Source organism: Bufo bufo, chromosome 5 (genome assembly GCF_905171765.1).
Source record: "Bufo bufo chromosome 5, aBufBuf1.1, whole genome shotgun sequence".
In the NCBI taxonomy this organism is placed as follows: domain Eukaryota; kingdom Metazoa; phylum Chordata; class Amphibia; order Anura; family Bufonidae; genus Bufo; species Bufo bufo.
Genome location: NC_053393.1, coordinates 390,711,934 through 390,737,879, shown reverse-complemented (window position 1 = coordinate 390,737,879; position 25,946 = coordinate 390,711,934). Strand labels below are relative to the sequence as shown.

The following is a 25,946-nucleotide window of genomic DNA, read 5'->3' as shown; positions in this document are numbered from 1 at the left end:
TTTTGCGGATCCGCAAAAAAACGGAAAGCATTCAGTATTTTTGCGGACAGCATACGGCCGTCTGAATGAGCCCTTAAAAACAACATAAATCTGGCATCATCATATTTGTAATTACTAATATCACACAGTGAACTCTGTAAAAATAAATTCCACAAAATAATGTTAAAATTGCTGTTTTTTAAATATTCCACCATATAAATGTGATAATAAAAGTTATTATTTACTGCACTATATCTTTACCCCAAAATGGTTCACAAAAAAACTAAAACTCATCCCGCAAAATGCAAGGTCTCATGATACTAAACTGAAGAAAAAAATAAAAAAGTTATGAATGCTGGAGCACAGAGGGGGGGGAATGTTAGTGGCCCTTAAAGGTGTTATCCAAGTTCTCAAACAGCCCCCCCCCCCCCCCTATGTGCCGGGACACTAACAGGTAATATACTTACCCCGCTCCTGGTCCCTGCACCGCCGCTGCTGCTTCTCACTGTACACGGATGAAAACATCCGGTGTCAGGGGGAAGACCAGCCAATGGCAGACGGGGACGAGCCTCCCTAGCATCGCAGGTGACGCTAGGGAGAAGCAGCAGCGGCGGTGCGGGGACCAGGAGCGGGATAAATATATTACCTGTGAGGGGCCCAGCACATGGGGGGGCTGTTTGAGAACTTGGATAACCTCTTTAAGGCTAAAATTAGCCACTAAGGTTTGTGCACCAGCTATGTTGTGTGCCAACAATATTTACTTCAGACATAATTTCAAAATCTAAAAAAAAAAATACATTTTTGGAAAGGTTTTTCCTATTTTAATGTGACTGTTCGGGGGTTAAATGCTATATTGGATCCGCTATTGCAGATTTTGCCAGATTTGACAGGAAGAACAGCAATGCATTTATCATTATTCTTCCCCACAAAATAAAGTAAACCAGGCTGGACCCTATTATAAGTCATTGGGGTACATCAGATGATGGAATCCTTCGTGCCAAGTATTATATTTTATAAAGAAGAGGAATGTCTGATTCTGCAGTCTTAATTCATGTTCCCTTCTAAAGTATTGCCTTGAAGGCATATTCCAATCTTAGACATCTATGGCATGTTCACAGAATATACCATAAATGTCTGGCAGATGCAAGTCCCAGAGGCGCTTTTCTCTAGACTGGGGGTTCAATGCCTCTTCCACCTGGTATGGTTGTCACTGGCCTCCACATCCAGCTGAAGAATGACTGTAGAGGTGACCACGTACAGGTTCTTCTCAAAAAATTAGCATATTGTGATAAAGTTCATTATTTTCTGTAATGTACTGATAAACATTAGACTTTCATATATTTTAGATTCATTACACACAACTGAAGTAGTTCAAGCCTTTTCTTGTTTTAATATTGATGATTTTGGCATACAGCTCATGAAAACCCAAAATTCCTATCTAAAAAAATTAGCATTTTTTATCCGACCAATAAAAGAAAAGTGTTTTTAATACAAAAAAAGTCAACCTTCAAATAATTAAGTTCAGTTATGCACTCAATACTTGGTAGGGAATCCTTTTGCAGAAATGACTACTTCAATGCAGCGTGGCATAGAGGCAATCAGCCTGTGGCACTGCTGAGGTGTTATGGAGGCCCAGGATGCTTCGATAGCGGCCTTAAGCTCATCCAGAGTGTTGGGTCTTGCGTCTCTCAACTTTCTCTTCCCAATATCCCACAGATTCTCTATGGGGTTCAGGTCAGGAGAGTTGGCAGGCCAATTGAGCACAGTAATACCATGGTCAGTAAACTATTTACCAGTGGTTTTGGCACTGTGAGCAGGTGCCAGGTCGTGCTGAAAAATGAAATCTTCATCTCCATAAAGCTTTTCAGCAGATGGAAGCATGAAGTGCTCCAAAATCTCCTGATAGCTAGCTGCATTGACCCTGCCCTTGATAAAACACAGTGGACCAACACCAGCAGCTGACATGGCACCCCAGACCATCACTGACTGTGGGTACTTGACACTGGACTTCAGGCATTTTGGCATTTCCCTCTCCCCAGTCTTCCTCCAGACTCTGGCACCTTGATTTCCGAATGACATGCAAAATTTGCTTTCATCCGAAAAAAGTACTTTGGACCACTGAGCAACAGTCCAGTGCTGCTTCTCTGTAGCCCAGGTCAGGCGCTTCTGCCGCTGTTTCTGGTTCAAAAGTGGCTTGACCTGGGGAATGCGGCACCTGTAGCCCATTTCCTGCACACGCCTGTACACGGTGGCTCTGGATGTTTCTACTCCAGACTCAGTCCACTGCTTCCGCAGGTCCCCCAAGGTCTGGAATCGGTCCTTCTCCACAATCTTCCTCAGGGTCCGGTCACCTCTTCTCGTTGTGCAGCGTTTTCTGCCACACTTTTTCCTTCCCACAGACTTCCCACTGAGGTGCCTTGATACAGCACTCTGGGAACAGCCTATTCGTTCAGAAATTTCTTTCTGTGTCTTACCCTCTTGCTTGAGGGTGTCAATGATGGCCTTCTGGACAGCAGTCAGGTCGGCAGTCTTACCCATGATTGCGGTTTTGAGTAATGAACCAGGCTGGGAGTTTTTAAAAGCCTCAGGAATCTTTTGCAGGTGTTTAGAGTTAATTAGTTGATTCAGATGATTAGGTTAATAGCTCGTTTAGAGAACCTTTTCATGATATGCTAATTTTTTGAGATAGGAATTTTGGGTTTTCATGAGCTGTATGCCAAAATCATCAATATTAAAACAAGAAAAGGCTTGAACTACTTCAGTTGTGTGTAATGAATCTAAAATATATGAAAGTCTAATGTTTATCAGTACATTACAGAAAATAATGAACTTTATCACAATATGCAAATTTTTTTAGAAGAACTTGTATGTGTGCGGCTCTCTCCATTCACTTCTATGGTAGTCGCAGAAACAGACAAAGAGCCATTCATTGTCCATCTGGAAGCTAAAGCCAGCAGCCACCTCACAAGGCAGACAGGGGTCATGGAGATCATTGTTCAGTAGACAGCTGGGACTTAGATCGAACAGATATTGCAGATATTACTGACAAGTCTACAGAGAAATCAGAAGGTGGAAGGGAGGAGGAAGTGTACTCAAATACCCAATACCCTCATGTAATGATAGGTGAAAAACAAATGCCCACTTTTACAGAATTGTTGAAGTTTCACTATGCGGGGGGGTGCTTTTGAGGATTTTTTTTTTACCTGTCACGCTTTAGTGTGGGAGGGAAACACCACACCAAGCATAGGAGGGAAGGGGGTGGAACAGGGAATCAGGCCTGAGAACTAGGGAAGGAAAATGGACACCTCCTAGGGAAAACCCTAACCAAAATCCTGACTAACTACCAGTATGAACAGACCCCAAAGGTAGGCGAGTTCATACTCAGGAATACCCTATAGGACCCTGGTACTAATGGCAGGGACGAGACTACCTGTTCCTCCAAAAGGAAGGACAAACAGGAGTCTCCTTCAGGCCTAATACAAACAATATGGAAATGCAACACACAGAACCCAAACAAAATACAAAAGGGAAAGGAAAGACTTAACTTCAAAGGAGCAATAGAAGCACCAGGAACTCAGCCAAGATCCAACCACAATCTATCCAAAAGGTCAAAACAGAAGCTATAAACCGCACAGCATTGTGGGAGAAGCAACTATAAATAGAGAAGGTTACATAACCCTAATAGCCACACCTGGGGAAAGAAGGTGTGGCAAGCACCAGAAACAACACAGACGTCATTTGATCCAAACGGAAAATATGTCAGATCAAACCACGTGTTGCCAGTCTCACCGATGTCCTGCCACCTGTCGCAGGAATGTACGTGACATTACCTCATCTGGCTTCTCCTTCCATTCTTGGTAAGCATCTCTCATATCGATGAGTTTGTTCTCTAACTTTTCAATAGACCAGACTTGAGTGCCTTTACATTTTCGTCTCACTTGGATGGCCGGTTCGCTCACTATTGCCCCTCTCTAAGAAAATCAGAACAAGAATAGTAAAATGAGTATGCATGCAGATTTCCTAAACACCTGACTCAACCAGAACTATGACATTCAAAGAAAGGCTCAGCCAATCTGCTATTGGTTTACAGATATATTTTAACGGTCATAAATTTTTCACACAATTTTGCATAAATCAATAGTACAAGGGACAACAGGAAACACACAAGTTGAAAGCTCAGTGATGCTTTACGATCCAGAAGTAGAGATCCGATTAGATGTCGGTGTATCTTGTACAATAAAACTGATCTTTCTGTTTTCTAAAGTTACATCTAGAACTACGGTATACTGTAGACAGGGGTTCTAAGCATAGACTTCTATGGCAGACAGTTGTGTGCCTATGAGGTCAACACCATGCTTATATTTTCCAAATGGTAAAAAATATGATCCTGACATAGGGATTTTTCTACATATGCGATACTGGATGCTTCTAATCCCGACACAATACTCAGAGTAGACCAATATAAGAAAAAAATATATATAACTATTAATTTGCAGTGATCATTTAGGATATTACAAAGTGATATGTATATGGGGTTTATAACACATCCAATACTTGTAAGAAGCCGCATATTGCACATACCATACGAGATTAAAATACAATTGTGAAGTAGTTTGGAACTGTCCATTACTAACCTTACGGTTGGCACTGAGGTTGATTGCTGGGATCTGAAGAGTGACTTGATAGTCTGTGCATTTGCTCATCTCTTCGGCCAGAAAGTTGGATTCCCTCACCAAGGTATTAGCCTTGACTATCTGCTCCCGGAGCTTAGAGAGGCTCTGTCTGAAGAGCTCATCCCTGCAGTGAGCACAACAATCAAACATCAGGGTTTTTCTTTAAGCTAAAATTCAATAGGGGAATGTTAGATGCACTACATTTTTTTTTTTCAAAGCTCAGCATGCTCTGGGCAATTATTAGGTGTTTCTCCATAGGCTTCTCTAAAAGAAAAAATATATATATAAAAATTCATTTTCCGGACTATAAAAAAATTCTGAATATAAAAAGTCACCTAAAAGACACAGGGTTTTACATGGGACAAAGGAAGTGGGAGAAGAAAGCCTCTTTTTATTTTCCATCCAAGTGGAATACGTTTTGTCTGTGGCTATGTTCCGTTTCTCCATCTGTATGGCATCAGTACAGATGCAGCAGAGCTAAACTTGATGGTTAATGCATTAAGTGAAGAATGGCAAGAAAAAGTTAACCAAATCTTCAATGGCTTTTGTCACAAGATAGCAGTGACAACGCTGTGACGTGTTATCAGAGTCTATTTTAGCTTTGCTACATCTGTATGTCATCCGTTTTTCACTTTGTAAAAAAAAAAAACAGAATGCTCACTTTTGTAACAAATTGTCCTAAACCATTGTCCCAACCAGGGTTATACATATTTCGATGTTGATGGCGTTGGGCATGGCTGGTTGGCACTGTAGAGAGAAGAATCACTGTAAAACTAGCCCACACTGCTCTGGCACTACTTCCTGCGATCACCTCTTTTCAGCATTTCTTAGTAATCATCTGTGACAAGTGGACCGCACTCTAACCTTTCACTGAACGCGTTAGTCTACTGAAAGAACTGGACCAAAGTGGGGCATGCGTCAGTTTCTGGTCCATGCAGAAAATGATACACCTAAACTGGCCCCCTGAATATACAGCAACTAGTCGGTATTTAGTCCATGTGCTGCCCAGTCTACGCAAACATGAACGTCACAAAGACCTTAGGCATTTATTTCTAAAATGAAAGACAAATTCACAATCCCTCATCTTGATCCTCAGAGGACTTTTAATGCAATCTGTGAGACTACATGCAACAAGAAAAATTACATTTTTTTTTTTATTTAGGGTAAAGAGTTAAAAAAATTAAAACCTTAGGGGGGGTCATTTATTAACCTGAAACACGCCTATATTAGGCATATTTCGGACGCAGATTGCAGAGCAACGGTTAGTTTCACCGCAGTCTGCAACTTTTCCCCGCTCATGCCAAATCTAAAAAAGTGGGCATGGTGTGGGCGGGCCGGGAGGTCCATCTCATTAATAATTTTCTGCGCCTGGTTTAGGCATTAAAAATGGCATATAATATATGCACAAAATAATACCACAAGGAAGCTGTCTTACACAGGACTGGTGCTGGATGAGCCGTAGTTATGGAGAGGCCTGCACCACTTCATAACTTTGGCGATCCACCGCCAGGGTTTCTGTCACCAGATTTAACCCTATTAAGCTAGCTGACATTAGCGATGTGCTAATGTCAGCTAAACCTAACTAGCCTATTCCTACTTTTATCTATGCCCCCGTTATGCCAGAAATCTAACTTTTATAATATGCAAATTAGCCTCTAGGAGCAGAGAGGGCGTTGTTCCTGCTCCTAGAGGCTCCGTTCTCCCACCTTTGTCGCCTCCCTCCAAGTTCTGATTGACAGGGCCAGGCAACGCTCGCATCTGTGTGCCAGCCCTGTGCTCTGGTGAAATCTCGCGCCATTCAGCATGGTGAGGGAAAGACACTCGCAGGCTGCCAGCTTCCCCACCACGAATGCTGAACGGTGCGAGATTTCACCAGAGCACAGGGCTGGCAGACAGATGCGAGCGTTGCCTGGCCCTGTCAATCAGAACTTGGAGGGAGGCGACAAAGGTGGGAGAACGGAGCCTCTAGGAGCAGGAACAACACCACCCCCCCTTCCTGCTCCTAGAGGCTGGTCCTCTGCGTCTGGAGGAAAGAAGGTTTGTACACAAACATAGAAAAGGATTCTTTACGGTAAGAGCAGTGAGACTATGGAACTCTCTGCCTGAGGAGGTGGTGATGGTGAGTACAATAAAGGAATTCAAGAGGGGCCTGGACTATGTACTATGTAAGAATCCCTTTAAGACTGGCGTCAAAAACACTGGTCTTATTAAACGACCCTCATAGTTTTTTATTTTTTAAATTTGTAACCTGACACCAAAATAAATAGTTGGGCTCCTAAATTTGTGTTGGTCACTTTGATATTTAATATGTATAGTCTTGGATGAACGGGGCAGCTATGGCGAAGGTTTGGGTTGATATGGATGTTTTTTAAAATTTTTTTTACTTGTGTCATAGTACATAATATGTTCCCCACGACATTATAAAAGAGCGCTGGGGGGCATTTACACTTTCTCATTACTTTTTGCATTCTTTTTAGCTGTGACTTTGGTATCCACAGGAGCCCCAGTTACACGGTATACACTTTCCTATGGAGGCACTTTTAATTGATGGGACTGATCTGGATTCTGTTAAGACCATGTGATCGATGTGTCCGATGGGGGGCAGAGGTATTGCGGCTTCCTCTATTCACTACATGGCTTTCTACGTGCTATAGAGACTGCAAAAAAGAAGAAGCCAAAGTCAGTTATGAATGGCTTCTGTCTTCTTCTTGGGGCCCCGAGCTGTCTCCGAGTCGGCCGGGCACCTGACCTGTTATAATGGATTGCAGGAGTGTTACTGCAGGGATGCCAAAAGACACTGCTGCAGACTACGGACCTGCACCGCCTGCTGTTAAAAGACAACAGGCAGTAATTTAGAGGTTAAACAATCTTAATTAAGTACATTTGATATTTTCTGTGAAGGTGGCTGTTCCGGCGATGATTTACTTATGTTGTAGTAATGCAGAAAATTGTTCCGCATCCAATTACTTTGCAGTTAATCTAGTCAGCCGTGTGTGACTACAGGACTGTCTTCTGCTAGGGCAAGAGTCACATCTGTTCTCGGTGCTGTATTCAGGGGTTCTGTTACTTCTGCACTATACAGTAGTATTCCTGTTGTGCAAACAGAACCCAGAGGATCCCGTTATATGTCAGTGGATGATGGGTGACACTTGAATCACATGACGGATTCAGCAGATCGCTGTAGCTTCTTGAATCACATGAGCGACAGGGAATGTGTCAGGCCCAGTTCACACGTCAGTGATCATGAGCCAAAACCTGAAGTGGAGCTACACATAGATAACATATAACGGAAAGATTTGTTCCCGTTCTCTATTTTTGACCCCGAATCACTGATGGAAATCACTGAAGTGTGGACTAGGCCTTGGGGTCCATTCAGTGAAAAATTGAAAGTTTTGTGATATTAGCCTAAATGAGAAGATCGTTTTATTTTGTATAAAAATAGCATATTGTCTTGATATTCAGAAGAGGCATATTTAGGTCAGTGACATAGGTCATATTTAGTGCTCTTTGCCTGAAGTGTCCACATGTGGCATGCGAAATCTGACAATCACATCAGCGCATAATGCCACTGGCATGATTTTCAGAGACTGGTATTATCCATAAGGGCCCTTCTTTTCTTTTTAGTCCCATGTAGAGGTAGGCTATACTGCATAAAGTGGACACAAAGTTACACGATTAGCTACATAAATCCCTTTGTGAACCCTTTTATTAATATAGTAACGATTCTGAGTTAGAAATTATTAACACAACTATTTTTTTCTTCTGTGTGCTGTCTATTTTCAAAGGAACCTGCCACGTCGAACATGGTGTTTGAGCTGCAGGCAGCATATTATAGAGCAGAAGGAGCTGAGCAGATTGATAGTTTTATAAGAAAAGATTCAGTATAAGTAACAGTCAATCACTGATAGGACCACCTCCTTGACTTCATAGCCCAAAATTAGCAGCACCACACATTCCCGGCGCGTGCGCACTACATTGCCCGTTATGGGCAGAAGAACAGGGACTTTCAATGCGCATGCGCCAACCTGCGGAACCCGATCCAGCCGGCGGAGGCACGGGATTTCAGACAGAGAGAAGGAGGTAATCAGATTAAACAAGGGCGGGCCAGAGGGGTGAAAGAGGAGGGGTTTGGTAAGCAAAGCGCAGAGGGGCCTGGGCACCGTCCGCATGAACGCCGCCCCTGGGCACCTTCAGAACCTAATTACCATATGGTATAAAAGTGTTTTTTGGAGCAAATCGGCGATGGACTGCAATATGAAAGGTACCATAGTAATCTGGGGAAAGTAATGGAGAACCTGATCTGAGTGGTCTGTAATGGTCATATTTGGTGAAAGACTGTATAAAATACAAAATAAAAGTTTTACTGAATCTTTTCCATAAAACTATATATCTGCTCAGCTCCTCCTGCTCCATAACATGCTGCCTGTAGCTTGCATTGCATTTTCATTTTGACAGGTTCCTTTTAAGAAAGGACAGCACAAGGACCCATAAAAGTCAATATAGCTATTCACATATCTGTTCTTTTTTAAGAATCCATGTGCCAAATTTAAGAAACTCAGTGAATGTGCTATTCTGGACCATTTTTGAGGATCAGAATATCCCATTCACGTCTAAAATGGAAAGCGGAATGAACATTTTTTACAGATACAGTCATGTGAATAAGGGTACTTTTTCTTTTCCGGTGTCGAGTTCCGTCACAGGAGCTCAATACCGGAAAAAAACTGATCAGTTTTTACCTAATGCATTCTGAATGGAGAGCAATCTGTTCAGGATCTATCAGTTCAGTCCCTCTTACGTTTTTTGGCCGGAGAAAATACCGCAGCATGCTGCAGTTTTCTCACTGGCCAAAAATCCTGAACACTTGCCGGAATGCCGGCATTGAAATGTATTAGTGCTGAATCCGGCATTAAGTGTTCCGGCAAAACAGATCCAGTTTTCCGGTCTGCGCATGAGCAGACCTTTAAAAATGCAAAAATAAAAAATAAAATACCGGATCTGTTTTTCCAGACGACACCAGAAAGACGGATTCCGGTATTTCAATACATTTGTCAGACGAATCCGCATCCGGATCCGTCTGACAAATGTTATCCATTTGCGTCCGGAATCCTCTGTCGCAAGTGTGAAAGTACTCTAAGGCAGATACTGTTTTGTTGAAAGGGTTTGTAAAACCTCTGGCTACATCAAACAGCATGGAAGGAGTAAAGAGATATACCCTTTCAAGGGCACTGGTTCGATACGCATCTTGAAGAAAAGTTCTAACCTCTCTTCCGCCCATATGCTCATTTTCTGCTGCGCTGTCTGAGACGTGTAGGAGAGCCGCTCATTGCTGTGCTGGTGTTGTCTTTCGGGAGAAAGCTGCTGTCGTAGCTGTTCAAGCTCTCGTTCATACATGAGACGCTGTTCTTCAAGGGCATTCCTCTTCTCCTCTAAATACTGCTTCTCCAGGACTTGGACAACATTGTGGACAGGATCTGAAGGGGAAGGCTGTACATAAGGCTCAGAGTATACAGGCAACCAACAGATGTTGCAAACACACTTGCAAGTCCATCAGCACACTGATTAGATCATCATCATCATCATTTATAAATGGACATCTCAAAAGGCAAATAGGCAAGACTTTAAGACTTCCACCTTTTGTAACCAAAATGGTCTCAAAATGCAACTATTACCATCTGTCATGCAAACTGAGGTTTTCCATCAATCAATACATGGCACTCAATAGGATGGCTGATGGAAAAACACATGAGAATGGTAGAAGTCAGGCAGTACAAAGCGTCTTAGTGCTTTAAAAGAACCACATCAAGGCTAAGGTAACTAAAAATCTAAGCAAATTTGTGGTCATCATTCATCTCCGTTACCTCCCTTGATCTGCAAAGTGAGTACCAAATATATATTTTGCCCCTCCACCCAAAAACAAAATAAGGGAACCAAAAGCTCAGAGATTATGCAAAGTTCACTCAATTTCAAACTTAAAAAACCCATAAAACATTCTAGTACCCCCTTCTCTAAAGCAAGGTGTTGTGGCTGCTAACATCCCTGGTGGTCATCTATCTCCAACAGGAAGGCCACATGACACATTTCTAGTTATACAAGCTTCCTCCAGAGCAGGATCCATTCTGAGCAGACTTCTGTTCGCAATATACGGATACCGTCCATGTTGCATCCACATTCTTGGCCAACCCATTGACTTTAATTGGTCTGTGAAGCCAAGTGTAAGACATTTTCTGTCTTCTGGGGAACGGACATATGGATGTGGAAAGCACACAGATTATCAGTGGGCTTTCTGCATCTGTAGGACCCTTTTGCAAAAGACAGAACATGTCCTATACTTGGCCGCAAAACGTGGACCACAGACCCATTGAAGTGAATGCGTCTGCAAAAAAATAAAAACAACAATAAAACATAGGAGTCATTCATGTTTTGTGGAACGCAAAATACATATGGTCAAGTGCACGGCCTAAGGCCTCATGCATACAACCATATTTTGTCCTATCCACATTTTTTGCGGATTGCACACGGACTCATTCATTCACTTCTATGGGTCTGCAAAAAAAAAAAAAAAAAAACAATGGACAGCACATGGATGTCATCCGTGTGCTGTCCGCATCCATGTCCATTCCATGTTCGTATTGCGGACAGGAATAGTTACTTCTAGTAAAGAGAGTGAGAAAAATGCGGATTGCATATGTAAGGGAATCCAAATTTTGCAGATCCGTGGTTTGTGAACCACAATGCGGACACGGTTGTATGCATGAGGCCTAATAGAGGTTGGTCATAAGTAGGTGACCATCCAATAAGAGATCCATAGTCCCAAATATGGCATATAGGACAAAACTTCTAAAACTTATGTTAGTACACTGAGTATTTAGGACAAGCAGAACAAGCAGTCCCATGCAAAAACAACTCAGTACTGGACCTTTGTTCCAACCATATTGCAAACACTGGATAACTTCGCTCCATCGCACAGGAGGAAAGATCCTGAAGAAGGATACCCACATGGTAGATGTCCAGCAATACTCCCATGTAAATTGCTCTTCTTTCACTTCTTCCTCAGCATAAGATCACACCAAGGAAATTAATATAACATTTACAGGATACTGATGCAGACACAATTTTTGGGTTGTACATTGTAGCGATATGGTGAAAGGTCATATATATGACTGAGGTTGTACTGTATAGTAAAGTGATGCTTAATCACAGTATAAAGTTATACAGCCATCCAATCCAATAGGCACAGGATTGCCAGTGCATTCAAATATTACCCTGTATTTTCAAAGACTCCAACCAGTTTGCTACATTGTATCAGTCTAGGTCAGTGGTGGTCAGAGAACCCCGCAGTGAGGGCTTCAGAATTAGATGCAGCAATGTCCTTTGACAGGTGGACGCCCATTATAGTCACTCTCCATTATATGCTATGGTAAAAGGTGGCCGCAGCCTCTTCACTCCAAAGGGGACAAAGAACAGCAGTGGAGATCTTCACAATCAAATATTTATGGCTACAAGAAATATTTCAGTAAGTCCTCAATTCACATGACCGTGTTTTTGGCCTGCATCCAATCCCCATTTATTGCGGCGCCCACGAGGACCCATTCATTTCTATGGGGCCTCAAAAAATGGGGACAGCACAACTGTCATCCACGTGCTGTCCGCCTCCGTGCCGCCATTCCACAAATGTCCTATTCTTGTCCATTTTGCAGAAAAGAATAAGCATTTCTAGAATAGGGCCTTGACAGTGCGGGATGCACGTGGCCAGAGGATCCACGATTTGCGGGCTGAAGAAACGGATTCGGTCGTGTGAATTTAGCCTTATACTGATGATGTGCAATAAAGGTAAATCATTAAAAATGCAACTTCCTGTGATCTGAAAATGACACTACACGGTACCCAACTTTGTGTACAAGCGGTGTTCCTCTATAAAAACGCACTGGAACGGCAATTTTATGGGTAACCTGGCATCTGGAAATGCACTGTTAAAGGGGATGTCCCACAAAAATATTCTACATATTTCAAACTGGATCTGAATACCTTTGTAATTGCATGTAATAAAAAAATTTGCATAGCCGCTGAGTTATTCACTGAAATCTATCTGTATAGCGCCACCTGCTGTTTGTCCTTTTTCTAAGGCTACTTTCATACTTGCGTTGTTAATTTTGGTATTGAGATCCAGCAGAGGATCTCAATACTGGAATTAAACGGCTCCTGAAAAAAACCCAGATCCATCACCTTGACTTACATTGTTTTCAGTGACAGATCCGTTTTTTTTTTTCTATTTTTATGACCTTCAGGGCCGGCAGGAGGAGCCGAACGCTGGCCTGGCCCTGTCAATCAAGACAGTTTAATAGTGAAAATTCTTGTGACAGAAACCCTTTAAAAGACTGAAGGTGAGGCACAAGACGCAGCACTGTCGCCGAAATCTTTAATGGCATGAGGCTGCTGCGGTTTTTCGATTAAATAGTTGGATGATTTTGTAAGAAAACACCTGTTTTCCAGCAAAATTGTGCCATTTTAAACAATCCATTTAAAAACCACAGTGCCATCATGTCACCAGGTTATGACCATGTCAGTGCCACCCGGGTACCCTCACCCTAAGGGCTCATTCAGACGGTCGTATGTACGGGTCTACAAATGATGTGGACCTATTCATTTCAATAGGGCGGCAAAAGCCCTGTGCTGCCCGCATCCGTAGTTCCGTTCCGTGGCCCCACAAATAGCCTAGAGCAATCACCGACAAGAATAGGCATTTCTATATAGCGCTGGCCCTGTGTGTTCCGCAAAATGCGGAAGGCACGCAGCCGGTATCCGTGTTTTGCGGATCCGTCTGAATGAGCCCTAAGTTTTTACATGCTTACAACTTACCATTGCTGTTTAAAGCCTTCATTATAACTTCCATCTGTGCAAATTCATAATTATAGTCCGGTTCTGAGGACGCTTCACTTGTAGCATCAAGATCAATTTCAGCGCCGCTCGTCTCCTTCTCAAACTCCTTCAGCCAATCTTTCCGTTTTCTCTTTGGCAGGTTGAGCCTGGTTGAACATTATTAGATTTGGTTGGAATGGAAAATACTGTAAAATCTAGAAGGGGTTGAGGGGTGTAAAGAAATACCTGAAGAAGTGGTTGTTACCCCAAAGGATTCGGTCTCCATGCCACAAGGGGGTTTTAGAGTAGACCTGGACCCCATTTACACATGTCCTATAAAAAAAAAATAGGTACAAGCTGATCACAATGCGGTAAATGTAGGGTAACGCCTAGTTTTAGGACTCAATAATGTGATCTGCAATGCTATAAAACAAGTGTTCAGAACATAAAAAATACAGACAGAACCATGGCAACTATTTTCTCATAGTGCTAGCCGCGCTCTCCAGACTGCGCAGAAGAACTCTGCATCTGCGCGTCTGTACAAGTAAGTCTTGGACCGCAGCACACAAGCTAAAAATCAACTTCTGAAGAAACAGGCCAAGAGCAAAACTGTATCCTGGTATCTGTGGGTTCTGATTGTTCCTAAGAGGGTCAGCGCTGCAGCCAGTGATTGGCTAAGCGCCATCCTCAGTCATTTCCTGCTGTGACGGGGCGGGAGCGGAGTGGGGACCTGCAGTGGCGCAAGACGAGTATAATCTTTTTTAAACCATTTCTATCTCATTGCAATTGTTTTTCATTTGGCTAGCATACCCCAATAAAATTAATGTATGCCTCTAAGAGCATCCATCAGCAGGATCAATCCTATTAAACCAGATATAATGCCCGGTAGGGTTGTTGCTGCCGAATAAACCGATACCTCAAGTATGCAGATCGGTGGTGCCGTTCCTGAGTAATTTAACTTTTTATTAAAATATAAATGAGGTCATCAGCACTCCGAGGGGCAGGCACCAGAGTTCCTCCACTCTGCAATGATAGCCACACTCTCCTCCTCTTGATTGACAGGACAATGCATCTTATCTGACCCTGCCGTTTTGTATGGCTACTGCGCATGCGCTGATAGCATAATCTACAGCGCAGGTGTGAGGACACAGGGCCAGAACAGATGCCTGGCCCTGTCAATCAAAAAAGGGGGAAAAAGGCTATCAGTGTAGAAGGGAGGAGGTCTGGTGCACTGACAGGAAAGAGCCCCCCCCCTTGGTGCACCAAAGATCTGCAGAACTGAGACATCGTTTTGCTCAGCAGAATCAACCCTAGCAGGCATTGTGTCTGGTTTAACTGGGTTGATCCTGCCAACAGATGGTCTTTAACTCAACCTCAGCACTCTAAAATATAAAGAGTCGCTTGCAGGGTCCTTACGCTATAAAGTACCGGCAGGGAAACAAGTCAGTATTAAGGATGTCCTCAATGGTTAAGCTGACCATAGACCATGGATAAAGGCTGGCCACAATGCTTCACTGAACTAGCAGTTCAGAGACATGGCTATTCTGCAGGTCAGTATGATCACATGGATACAGTCTATGTGTATGTGTCATGCCCTGCTCGGACGGTGTGCGGAGGTCTGTCAGATTGGCAGCACGTGTCTAACCATTTGTTTTGTTTTGTTTTGGAATCATGCTGGATCCGCCTTCCTTCAGGTGCTCTGGGTGGGGTCATTGGCTTAAATTGCCTTCACTCCCAGAGGGCCGCGCAGGTTATAGAATTCAGTCTGGCCTTGGAGTCAAGGAAGGAAGGATGGTCTGTTCCAGCTCAGATAAGTTTGGTTTTGGTTTTTGTTATTTGCAGTCTAGGCTGTTTGTGTGTCTTCTGCCCCTTCTCCCCTTTCACCATCTCAGGGATTCTAGGGTGTTTGCAGTCCAGGCACGAGGACACATTCCTACCATCAAGGTCTGAATGTGGGCTTAGCAGCGTAGGGACAGAAGTCAGGGTTATGCTAGGAGGTGACCATTCCCCAGCATCTCGCCTAGACACTTGTTTATTTGGTTGTTTGTATATCTGAGATACTGTCCGCCGTGACAGTATGTTTTTTATGCTTTTGCAGATTATTATTTTTTTAACAGATCATTTGTTTTTGCAGTTTATGTTATCAGCTGACTGCATACATGCAGCAATCACCTCCACAGAATGAGGTAGCGATCGCTCGTCCTCATACAGCTGCACTGTTTCTGGGCAGCGGATCGCTGTTTAGACGTTGCGATCTCCTGGACAGAAATAAATAATAACGCCCGCAGGAATTACATTTTCACCCGATGAATGAGCGTTTCGCCCGTTCATCGGCTGCATCTTAAGATGGACAGATTGTGGGGAACAAGTGTTCGCAGGAACGTTCGTCCCTGATAATCTACCTGATTATTGTGTAAACCCGCCATTACATGCAGCAATCACCTCCACAGTAGGACGATGAGGGGTCGCTACTGCTCATACAGCTGCATTGTTTCTGGGCAGCAGATCGCTGTTTAGACCGCACGGTCTGTTGCCCAGAAATGACTGTTTCACCCAATGAATGAGCAATTATCGTGAACAGGCGTTGATACAAACGTACATACACGATAATCAACCTAAACATCGGGCAGTGTAAAGGCGTTGTCTCAATTCAGCAAATAGCATTTATTAGGTAGAGCAAGTTAACACAAGGCACTTACTAATGTATTGTGATTGTCCATATTGCTTCCTCTGCTGGCTAGATTCATTTTTCCATCACATTATACACTTCTCGTATCCATGGTTATGACCTCTGTACAATCCATCAGCGGTGGCCGTGGTTGCACACTATAAGAAAAAGCACCAGCCTATGAGTCCCCACCAGAGAGGCGGGCATTATTTCCTGTAGTGTGCAAGCACGACCACTACTGATGGATAAGTCTACTTTCACACTGGCGTTTTGGCTTTCCGTTTGTGAGATCCGTTCAGGGCTCTCACAGATGGTCCAAAACGGATCAGTTTTGCCCTAATGCATTCTGAATGGATGAGGATCCGCTCAGAATGCATCAGTTTGCCTCCGTTCCATTTCCATTCCGCTTTGGAGGTGGACACCAAAACGCTGCCTGCAGCGTTTTGGTGTCCGTCTGACGAAACTGAGCCAAACGGATCCGCCCTGACAATGTAAGTCAATGGGGACGGATCCGTTTTCACGGGGACGGATCCGTTTTCACTGGCACAATAGAAAACGGATTCATCCCCCATTAACTTTCAATGGTGTTCAAGACAGATCCGTCTTGGCTATGTCAAAGATAATACAACCGGATCCGTTCTGAACGGATGCAGGCGGTTGTATTATCTGAATGGATCCGTCCATGACGGATCCGCACAAAACGCGAGTGTGAAAGTAGCCTTACAGGGAGGTTGTAACCTTGGATATGAGCAGTGTATAACGTGATGGAAAAATGAATCCAGCCAGCAAAGGAGGCAATATGGACAATCACAATACATTAGTAGCTTTTAATAACTTCCTCTACATAATAAATGCTATTTGTTGAAGTGACACAAGCCCTTTAACTCATCTTAGATGACAATGTCCTTTTCCTTTTTCAGAATTGTGCCACTGTCAATCATTAGGTATCATCTTGAGGAATTACTAAGCATTCAGGAGACATCTTGGAGGGTAACATAAGTTTGCTTTTGTATTCTGCCAAAAGAAATGCAGGAGTCATCCAAAGAGCTTTGCACTTCCTCCCCTTCATTCCTGTCATGTGTGTCACTCCTTCCATCTGCCACCCAACTCCTCTTACAGTCTGGCTCACACCCTGGCTGGCACAGCTCGGCTCCAGGCTATTGTGCTGGCTCACATGTCTCAAACACTGAGATGGGAATGACTGCCCGCAGCCCTTTTGTTCAAGGGAAACTCCTAGCCAACACAAAGCATAAAGTTCCGCTGGAGAACATTTGTAAGAGAACATCTGAAATTAGATCTAGTACAGCTCGGCACTAAAATGTGAGGCCGGTTTTGACACCAAATTCTATTAGAAAGTGCTATTTAAGATATAAAGATTTCATTTCTGCCATAACATTTTTGTAAAAAAAACATTATTAAGTTAACCCTTTTCTTTTTTTTTTTGTCCAAGATCCCAGACTGGACCATGATCTAACTGGAAGAAGCTGAATTCAAGCATCTCCTTCTTTCATTTCTGTTCAGGCATTTCTGAAACCCCTATAATGACCCCCCCCCCCCCCTCCCCGCTCCTCACATCGCTTCTGATGCCCGCTGCATCGCCCCGTCACACATCCTGGAGGGCGGGGGATAGCCAATAGCAGACCGCGTCTCGGGTGATGCTAGGGATGCTTGTCCGCTTTGGGGCCTGCTATTGGCTAACCCCAAGGGTCGCCGGATGTTTTGCTCCTGTGGGGGAAAGATTATTTCCTCTGCACCCCTCTGTTGTGCCCCCAATGCCGCCATGTCCGCTGCGCGCATACTGGCTCCAGACTCTACCGCTCAGGTCCTATCTGGAACGCTAGATGTGTTCCGGAGTCTTCCTGTTCAGCAGCATTTACGTTATCTAGCTTATCAGAAGGACCCAAGTCCGACAGAAGCATCGCGACAACATGGTGGAGTTAGTACAGAAGAAACCATCTTTCTTCCGTAGGGTCTGAAGGCTTTGGGATCTTCAGAAAAGCCCAGAGAACCCCTTTAAGGATGGCAAATTATAAGCAAGATGCAAAAAAATGGCGCCGCTTGCTTGCAGATTTTTATCTATGAATTTTATGGATTTGAGGTTTTAGCATATGTCTACTATCAATTACAGGAAGACTTGAGATGCAGCCAATTTTCTTCCTATGTGAACTTTGCCGATAAGTACAGGTCACACCCATATAGCAATAGCTAAGGTGCTTTCCTCAACAGCATCCTCAGAATGCCCCCATAACCAGACCACCACTATGGGGAGCTCCTCCCTACACACATTTTTCATTCTATTCAAAGTCAATGAGAGAAATATATACAGTTGCAAGAAAAAGTATGTGAACCCTTTTGGAATGATATGGATTTCTGCACAAATTGGTCATAAAATGTGATCTGATCTTCATCTTAGGGCTCTTTCACACCTGCGTTCTTGTCTTCCGGCATAGAGTTCCGTCGTCGGGGCTCTATGCCGGAAGAATCCTGATCAGGATTTTCCTAATGCATTCTGAATGGAGAGAAATCCGTTCAGGATGCATCAGGATGTCTTCAGTTCCGGAACGGAACGTTTTTTGGCCGGAGAAAATACCGCAGCATGCTGCACTTTTTGCTCCGGCCAAAAATCCGGAACACTTGCCGCAAGGCCGGATCCGGAATTAATGCCCATTGGAAGGCATTGATCCGGATCCGGCCTTAAGCTAAACGTCGTTTCGGCGCATTGCCGGAGCCGACATTTAGCTTTTTCTGAATGGTTACCATGGCTGCCGGGACGCTAAAGTCCTGGCAGCCATGGTAAAGTGTAGTGGGGAGCGGGGCAGCAGTATACTTACCGTCCGTGCGGCTCCTAGGGCGCTCCAGAGTGACGTCAGGGCGCCCCAAGCGCATGGATCACGTGATCGCATGGATCACGTCATCCATGCGTATGGGGCGCTCTGACGTCATTCTGGAGCGCCCCGGGAGCCGCACGGACTGTAAGTATAACGCTCCCCCGCTCCCCGCTCCTACTATGGCAACCAGGACTTTAATAGCGTCCTGGCTGCCATAGTAACACTGAAAGCATTTGGAAGACGGTTCCGTCTTCAAATGCTTTCAGTACACTTGCGTTTTTCCGGATCCGGCGGGCACCTCCGGCAACGGAAGTGCACGCCGGATCCCAACAACGCAAGTGTGAAAGAGGCCTAAGTCACCACAATAGACAATCACAGTCTGCTTAAACTAATAACACACAAATAATTAAATGTTACCATGTTTTTATTGAACACACCATGTAAACATTCACAGTGCAGGTGGAAAAAGTATGTGAACCCCTAGACTAATGACATATCCAAGAGCTAATTGGAGTGCCACAGAGCAAGCCACTGCTGTCCAAAAAAAACATTGCTGCACGTTTACAGTTTGCACAAGAGCACCTGGATGTTCCACAGCAGTACTGGCAAAATATTCTGTGGACAGATGAAACCAAAGTTGAGTTGTATGGAAGAAACACACAACACTATGTGTGGAGAAAGAGGCACAGCACACCAACATCAAAACCTCATCCCAACTGTGAAGTATGGTGGTGGGGGCATCATAGTTTGAGCTGCTTAGCAATCCGTCCAGGCCCTGACGCAGCAATCATCGAAGGAAAAATGAATTTCCAAATTTATCAAGACATTTTGCAGGAGAACCTAAGGCCATCTGTCCACCAGCTGAAGCTCAACAGAAGATGGGTGTTGCAACAGGACAACGACCCAAAGCATAGAAGTAAATCAACAACAGAATGGCTTAAACAGAAGAAAATACGCCTTCTGGAGTGGCCCAGTCAGAGTCCTGACCTCAACCCGATTGAGATGCTGTAGCATGACCTCAAGAAAGCGATTCACACCAGACATCCCAAGAATATTGCTGAACTGAAACAGTTCTGTAAAGAGGAATGGTCAAGAATTACTCCTGACTGTTGTGCACGTCTGATCTGCAACTACAGGAAACGTTTGGTTGAAGTTATTGCTGCCAAAGGAGCTTCAACCAGTTATTAAATCCAAGGGTTCACATACTTTTCCCACCTGCACTGTGAATGTTTACATGGTGTGTTCAATAAAAACATGGTAACATTTAATTCTTTGTGTGTTATTAGTTTAAGCAAACTGTGATTGTCTATTGTTGTGACTTAGCTGAAGATCAGATCACATTTTATGACCAATTTGTGCAGAAATCCATATCATTCCAAAGGGTTCACATACTTTTTCTTGCAACTGTACATCAGGGATGCTCAACCTGCGACTCTCCAGCTGTCTCGACAGCCTATAGCTATCAGGGAATATTGGGAGTTGTAGTTTTGTAACAGCTGCAGGGCCGCAGGTGGGGCATCCCTGATATACATGAATACAGCTCCCCTGTTGGTGGCATTTTGACTTATCGCCCCAGAAGATCCCCAATTTCAGTAGACAAGTATGAGACTGGACGGGCTGATATAAAAGTAGATTTCCACTCCTCAGGAAAGTAATAAAATACTATGGGGTCATTTATCAAACTGGTGTAAAGTAGAACTGGCTTAGTTGCCCATAGCAACCAATCAGATGCCACCTTTCATCGTTCACAGCTCCTTTGGAAAATGAAAGGGGGAATCTGATTGGTTGCTATGGGCAACTAAGCCAGTTCTACTTTACACCAGTTTGATAAATCACCCCCTATGAACCTGTGGTAAAAATGTAGTCAGTTTTTTCTAGATTTTCACTCTTGTTATGAATTCCTCTACTATTCCTCCGAGAGGAACAGCCAGGCGTTACCAGTTGGGGGCGTGTCCCTAAACACTCTGAGGGAGATGAATCAAAACTGATGTAAAGGAAAACTGGTTTAGTTGCTAATAACAACCAATCAGATTCCAGCTTTCATTTTCCACAGGAGCTCTGAAAAATACAATATGGAATCTGGTTGCTATTGGCAACTAAGCCTTTACACCAATTTTGATGAATCTCCCCCTCTGTTACTGTCCATCAGTGCTGAGAGTGTACGGACACACCCCATTCACAAGGGGAATGGTAATACCCAGTCCTCATTTTTCCCCCATACATTTCTAGAGGGAAAGAGGATCGGCACAACATAGAGTTGTCATAAAAGATGCTTTTTAGTATTTACTAAATTAGAAGCATGGGGATAGCCACCAGGGCCTGTTTCATATCACAAAGGATGTAAACGCATACACATGTAGGATCCAACCATTAACCAACCACTTATTAGAATGGAGGGCGGGCTCAGTAACTGAGTAGCCACTACCATCCAGATGAATCAAGCTGCCTGGCGCCTAGTAAAGAATAGAGGTGTACAGTACAATCCTTCATCAGGCCAGTAGGGCTGCATTTAACAACCCCCAGAGGACACTTGTCCACTCAATTATCAACATTAACAATTGGCAGCGGCTTCACACAGCACGTCCTGGGGATGATCTTACACTGCAGTTTTTTAATAGTCCCAGTATAATAACCCCAGCTGACTAATGCCTGGAGCACAGGAGGACCCGGGTCCATTAGGCAGATGACGCCTGTTATTAACAGAGAGGTTAGGGAATTAACACAGCAAATGGTTTTTACACCAAAGGGTCTGGATTTAAAGCAGGACGTTCACTGCCTACGCAGCAGCCCCTCCTGAGACTAACACTCGTATAAATAATAAGGGAGATATTATGTGTACCAATGAGTAATTCACGACATGAGGGGCTGTATACATTTCACCAGCAAGGAGTATATTTCTGAAAACTACATATGTCAGCAAGCACCCCCCCCCCCCCCCCCCCCGCATCAAAACATTGACTACAATCATTACAAATATTACAGGAGGATGGTCTCCAATCTTCATAAATCAGATGAAATTCCAGAACTCAATAAGATGGGCCCTTGGCACTGAACAGCTTCTTCCATTCCTAACATACTGAAGATTTACTGTGTTTTCTATAAGCCGCCACTAGAGGGAGCTCAGTGCATAAAGATTCTACAGCTTTCATTGATTTCAATAGTAAATGTATAAATTCCTATGCACTGTGCTCCCCCTAGTGGTAGCTGCAGGCAGCAATTTTTTATAGTTTAGTGTATGAAAGGAAGCAGGAGATGTATCAGTGTATTTATGCCAGTTGTGTGGTGTTAGTACATAAATGAGCGCCATATTTACGTAGCAACTGTTCCACTTTTACAAACATAGAGGCTGGATTAAGTGTGAGGCAGAGAGTGACTTTTTTTAATTACATGTTTTAGTTAAATTTTTTTCCTCCTACAGGAGTTTTCCAGGTATTTGATACTGATGGCCTATCCTCAAAATAGATCATTAATATAAAATCAGTGGGGGTCCGACTTCTGAAGAGGTCTCGGTGCTCCCTGAGTGCTTAGGCCTCTTCCTAGGCGAGTGATGTCACCGTACATCGGTCACATGGCTTAGGTGCAGCTCAGTCCCATTCAAGTAAATGGAGATGAGCTGCAATACAAAGCGCAGCCGCTATACACTGTACATTTCACAGCTTACCAAGCACAGCAGAGATCGCAGCGCGCACAGCAGACTCTTCAAACAGCTGATTGGCGGGGGTGTTGGTAATCAGACCCCTGCCGATTTGATAGTGATGACCTATCCTGAGGATAAGGCCATCAATATCAAAAAAAAATTTTTGCGTTTTCATTTTGCACTCTTTGCCTTCCCAGAGCCATAACTTTTTTATTTGTCTGTTCACATAGCAATATGAGGGCTTGATTTCTGCAGGACAAGTTGTACTTTCCAACGCGGGAAGCGGGAAAAAAAATCCAAATGGGGTGAAATTGCAAAGAAAAAAGCAATTCCACCACAGTTATTTTTTTACGACATTCGATGTACGAAAAAAACTGACCGGTTACTTTTATTCTACAGGTCAGTACGAATCCAGTGATACCTTATACGTAAAGTTTTTCTTGCGTTTTGATAGTGATAAAAAAAAATTAAAGTGGGGAAAAATCTGTTTTATTTTTTGTCGCCATATTTTGACTCCTATAACTTTTTTTTATTTATGTGTACGGAGCTGTATGGGGGCTCATTTTCATTGATACCATTCTGGAGTGTGTATGACTTTTTGATCACTTTTTATTTATTTTTTTGCAGAAAATAAAGCCACCAAAAATGGCGAATTGACCATTTGGACGCTTTTCAGTTTTGCAATTTGCCGTATGGGGAATATATTTTTATATTATGGGCGTTTTCGCACATCGCGACACCCATGATGTGTATTTTATTCTTTTTTTTTGTTCTTTTATTTTTATTTTGGAAAAAGGGGGATGATTAGAATTTGTAATTTTTTTTTTATATTTAAAAACTTTTTTTTTTTTTACATTTTTTTTTATAGTTCCCATAGGGAACTATAACATGCAATCATTGGATTGCTATTCTCATAAACCCAATGCACTAGCATTGGAGTCTATGAGAAAATTGCTTGTTTCCTATGGAGCCCTATTACAGGCAAGGGCTCCATAGGAAATACTATGCAGCAGCCTCCTGTCATTCACAAAGACAGGGGCTGCTGCACACAAGCTCCGGCTCCTCCGATCGCCGCACAGGGGAGCCGGAGCACCACCGGAAGCGCGCGCTTTCGGTTTTCAGGGAGCTCAGATGCCGTGGTCTGAGGGGTTAAATGTCTGCGATCGGCATTACTGCCAGTTGCAGACATGAGCCGCGGGTGTCTGCTATAAGAAGCAGGAGGCCACCCGTGGCTATGGCGCCTGCAGAGCTCAGGAGCGGGCGCCATCTTTAAAGACCCAGCCAGTGCCGTACTATTACGGCGCTGGTCGGGAAGGGGTTAAAGGAGTTGTCTCACTTCAGCAAATGGTATTTATCATTATTATTATCCGTATTGCTTCCTTTGCTGGCTAGATTAATTTTTCCATCACATTATACAGTGCTTGTTTTCAGAGGTTATGACCACCTGCAATCCGACAGCGATGGCCGTGCTTGCACACTATAGGAAAAGCGCCAAGAACGCGGGAGCGTGCATAGGCCGGCATTTGTTCCTAGAGTGTGCAAACTGCTGATGGGCTACAGGGTGGTCGTAAACAGGGAACCGAGCAGTGTATTATGTGATGAAAAAATGAAACAAGCCAGCAAAGGAGGCAATATGGACAATCACAGTAAATTAGTAAGTGCCTTGTATTAACTCTGTCTACATGATAAATGCCATTTGCTAAAGTGAGACAACCCCTTTAATAAAAATATGTAAATTTATCAGAAAGACTGAGAATTGATGCACGTGTAATAGAAAACTGGGTGGGGTAGGGGGGGCTCATACAAGATCTGTGTACACTCCTGACCTCCAGAAAAAAAGCCTCACAGGAATAAATAGAGAAAGTGACTTCTGGACGGCCAAAAACGCACTGTCAGATTCAGCGAATCAGAGGGCCAGTCAGGTGGTGCAGCAAAAGACCAGAACGGGGCAGATAACTAAAAATAAAATAAATAAAGGCACCAGTAATAAAAATTCACTGTGACTTACATCTACTACCTACTAGGGCTGCACGATATGGGAATTGTGTGCGATTGCGATTAGGGCCCTAAAAATTGCGATAACGGTATGCGATATTTTAAGGGAATTGTGCTAGAGGTCTATTTGCTTGGATTTTCCCATATGAGCCGCTGACGCGGCTGGGTATGACATAGTTATGGGGGATCTGTGGAGGACGCTGTTATGTGGGGGATCTGCGGAGGACGCTGTTATGTGGGGGATCTGCGGAGGACGCTGTTGTGGGGATCTGCGGAGGACGCTGTTATGGGGGATCTGCGGAGGACGCTGTTATGGGGGATCTGTGGAGGACACTGTTATGGGGGATCTGCGGAGGACACTGTTATGGGGGATCTGCGGAGGACACTGTTATGGGGGATCTGCGGAGGACACTGTTATGGGGGATCTGCGGAGGACACTGTTATGGGGGATCTGCGGAGGACACTGTTATGGGGGATCTGCGGAGGACACTGTTATGGGGGATCTGCGGAGGACACTGTTATGGGGGATCTGCGGAGGACACTGTTATGGGGGATCTGCGGAGGACACTGTTATGGGGGATCTGCGGAGGACACTGTTATGGGGGATCTGCGGAGGACACTGTTATGGGGGATCTGCGGAGGACACTGTTATGGGGGATCTGCGGAGGACACTGTTATGGGGGATCTGAGGAGGACACTGTTATGGGGGATCTGCGGAGGACACTGTTATGGGGGATCTGCGGAGGACACTGTTATGGGGGATCTGCGGAGGACACTGTTATGGGGGATCTGCGGAGGACACTGTTATGGGGGACCTGCGGAGGACACTTATGGGGGACCTGTGGATGGCACTGTTATAGGGGATGTGTGCTATGACACATGGGGCCACGAGGGGGGCCAGCATAAGACACACATATAGCATCTTATGCTGGTCCCCCTCATGGCCCTATGTGTCCCCTCATGTGTCCTAAACTGCGCACATAACTCTCCTATCCATAAAATGGCCAGCCTCTGTACTTTCACTATGAATGCACTGCAGAGAGCGGCAGCGAGCGAGCCGGCCGGCGCGTGACTGACGTCACTGTTACGCTCCTCCCACTTAATTCAGGAAGCAGGAGCGTGACTAAGTGACGTCAGTCACGCGCCGCCTCGCTCGCTCACTCCCGCTCGCTGCAGTGCATTCATCGTGAAGGTAAGTACAGAGGCTGGCCATTTTATCAATAGGACAGAGGACATTTTATCAATAGGGGCCCCTTCATATATAATCACGGCATTTTCGGGTCGGCCGAATCACCAAATCGCATTTGCCG

At 44.1% G+C, this 25,946-nt stretch overlaps 1 protein-coding gene across 5 annotated transcripts in view; it reads right to left on the bottom strand.

Moving 5' to 3' along the window:
• The window catches only part of KIF13A (kinesin family member 13A), a 185,840-nt gene that overhangs the window by 47,421 nt on the left and 112,473 nt on the right, over nucleotides 1–25,946 (bottom strand). For all 5 annotated transcript variants that reach the window (XM_040432694.1, XM_040432696.1, XM_040432695.1 and 2 more), the window contains exons 16-20: nucleotides 13,755–13,841; nucleotides 13,509–13,675; nucleotides 9,913–10,123; nucleotides 4,614–4,776; nucleotides 3,810–3,950 (exon numbers count right to left, since the gene is read on the bottom strand). In XM_040432694.1, coding sequence (XP_040288628.1) covers nucleotides 3,810–3,950; nucleotides 4,614–4,776; nucleotides 9,913–10,123; nucleotides 13,509–13,675; nucleotides 13,755–13,841 — 769 coding nt within the window. The remainder of the gene's footprint in view (nucleotides 1–3,809; nucleotides 3,951–4,613; nucleotides 4,777–9,912; nucleotides 10,124–13,508; nucleotides 13,676–13,754; nucleotides 13,842–25,946) is intronic.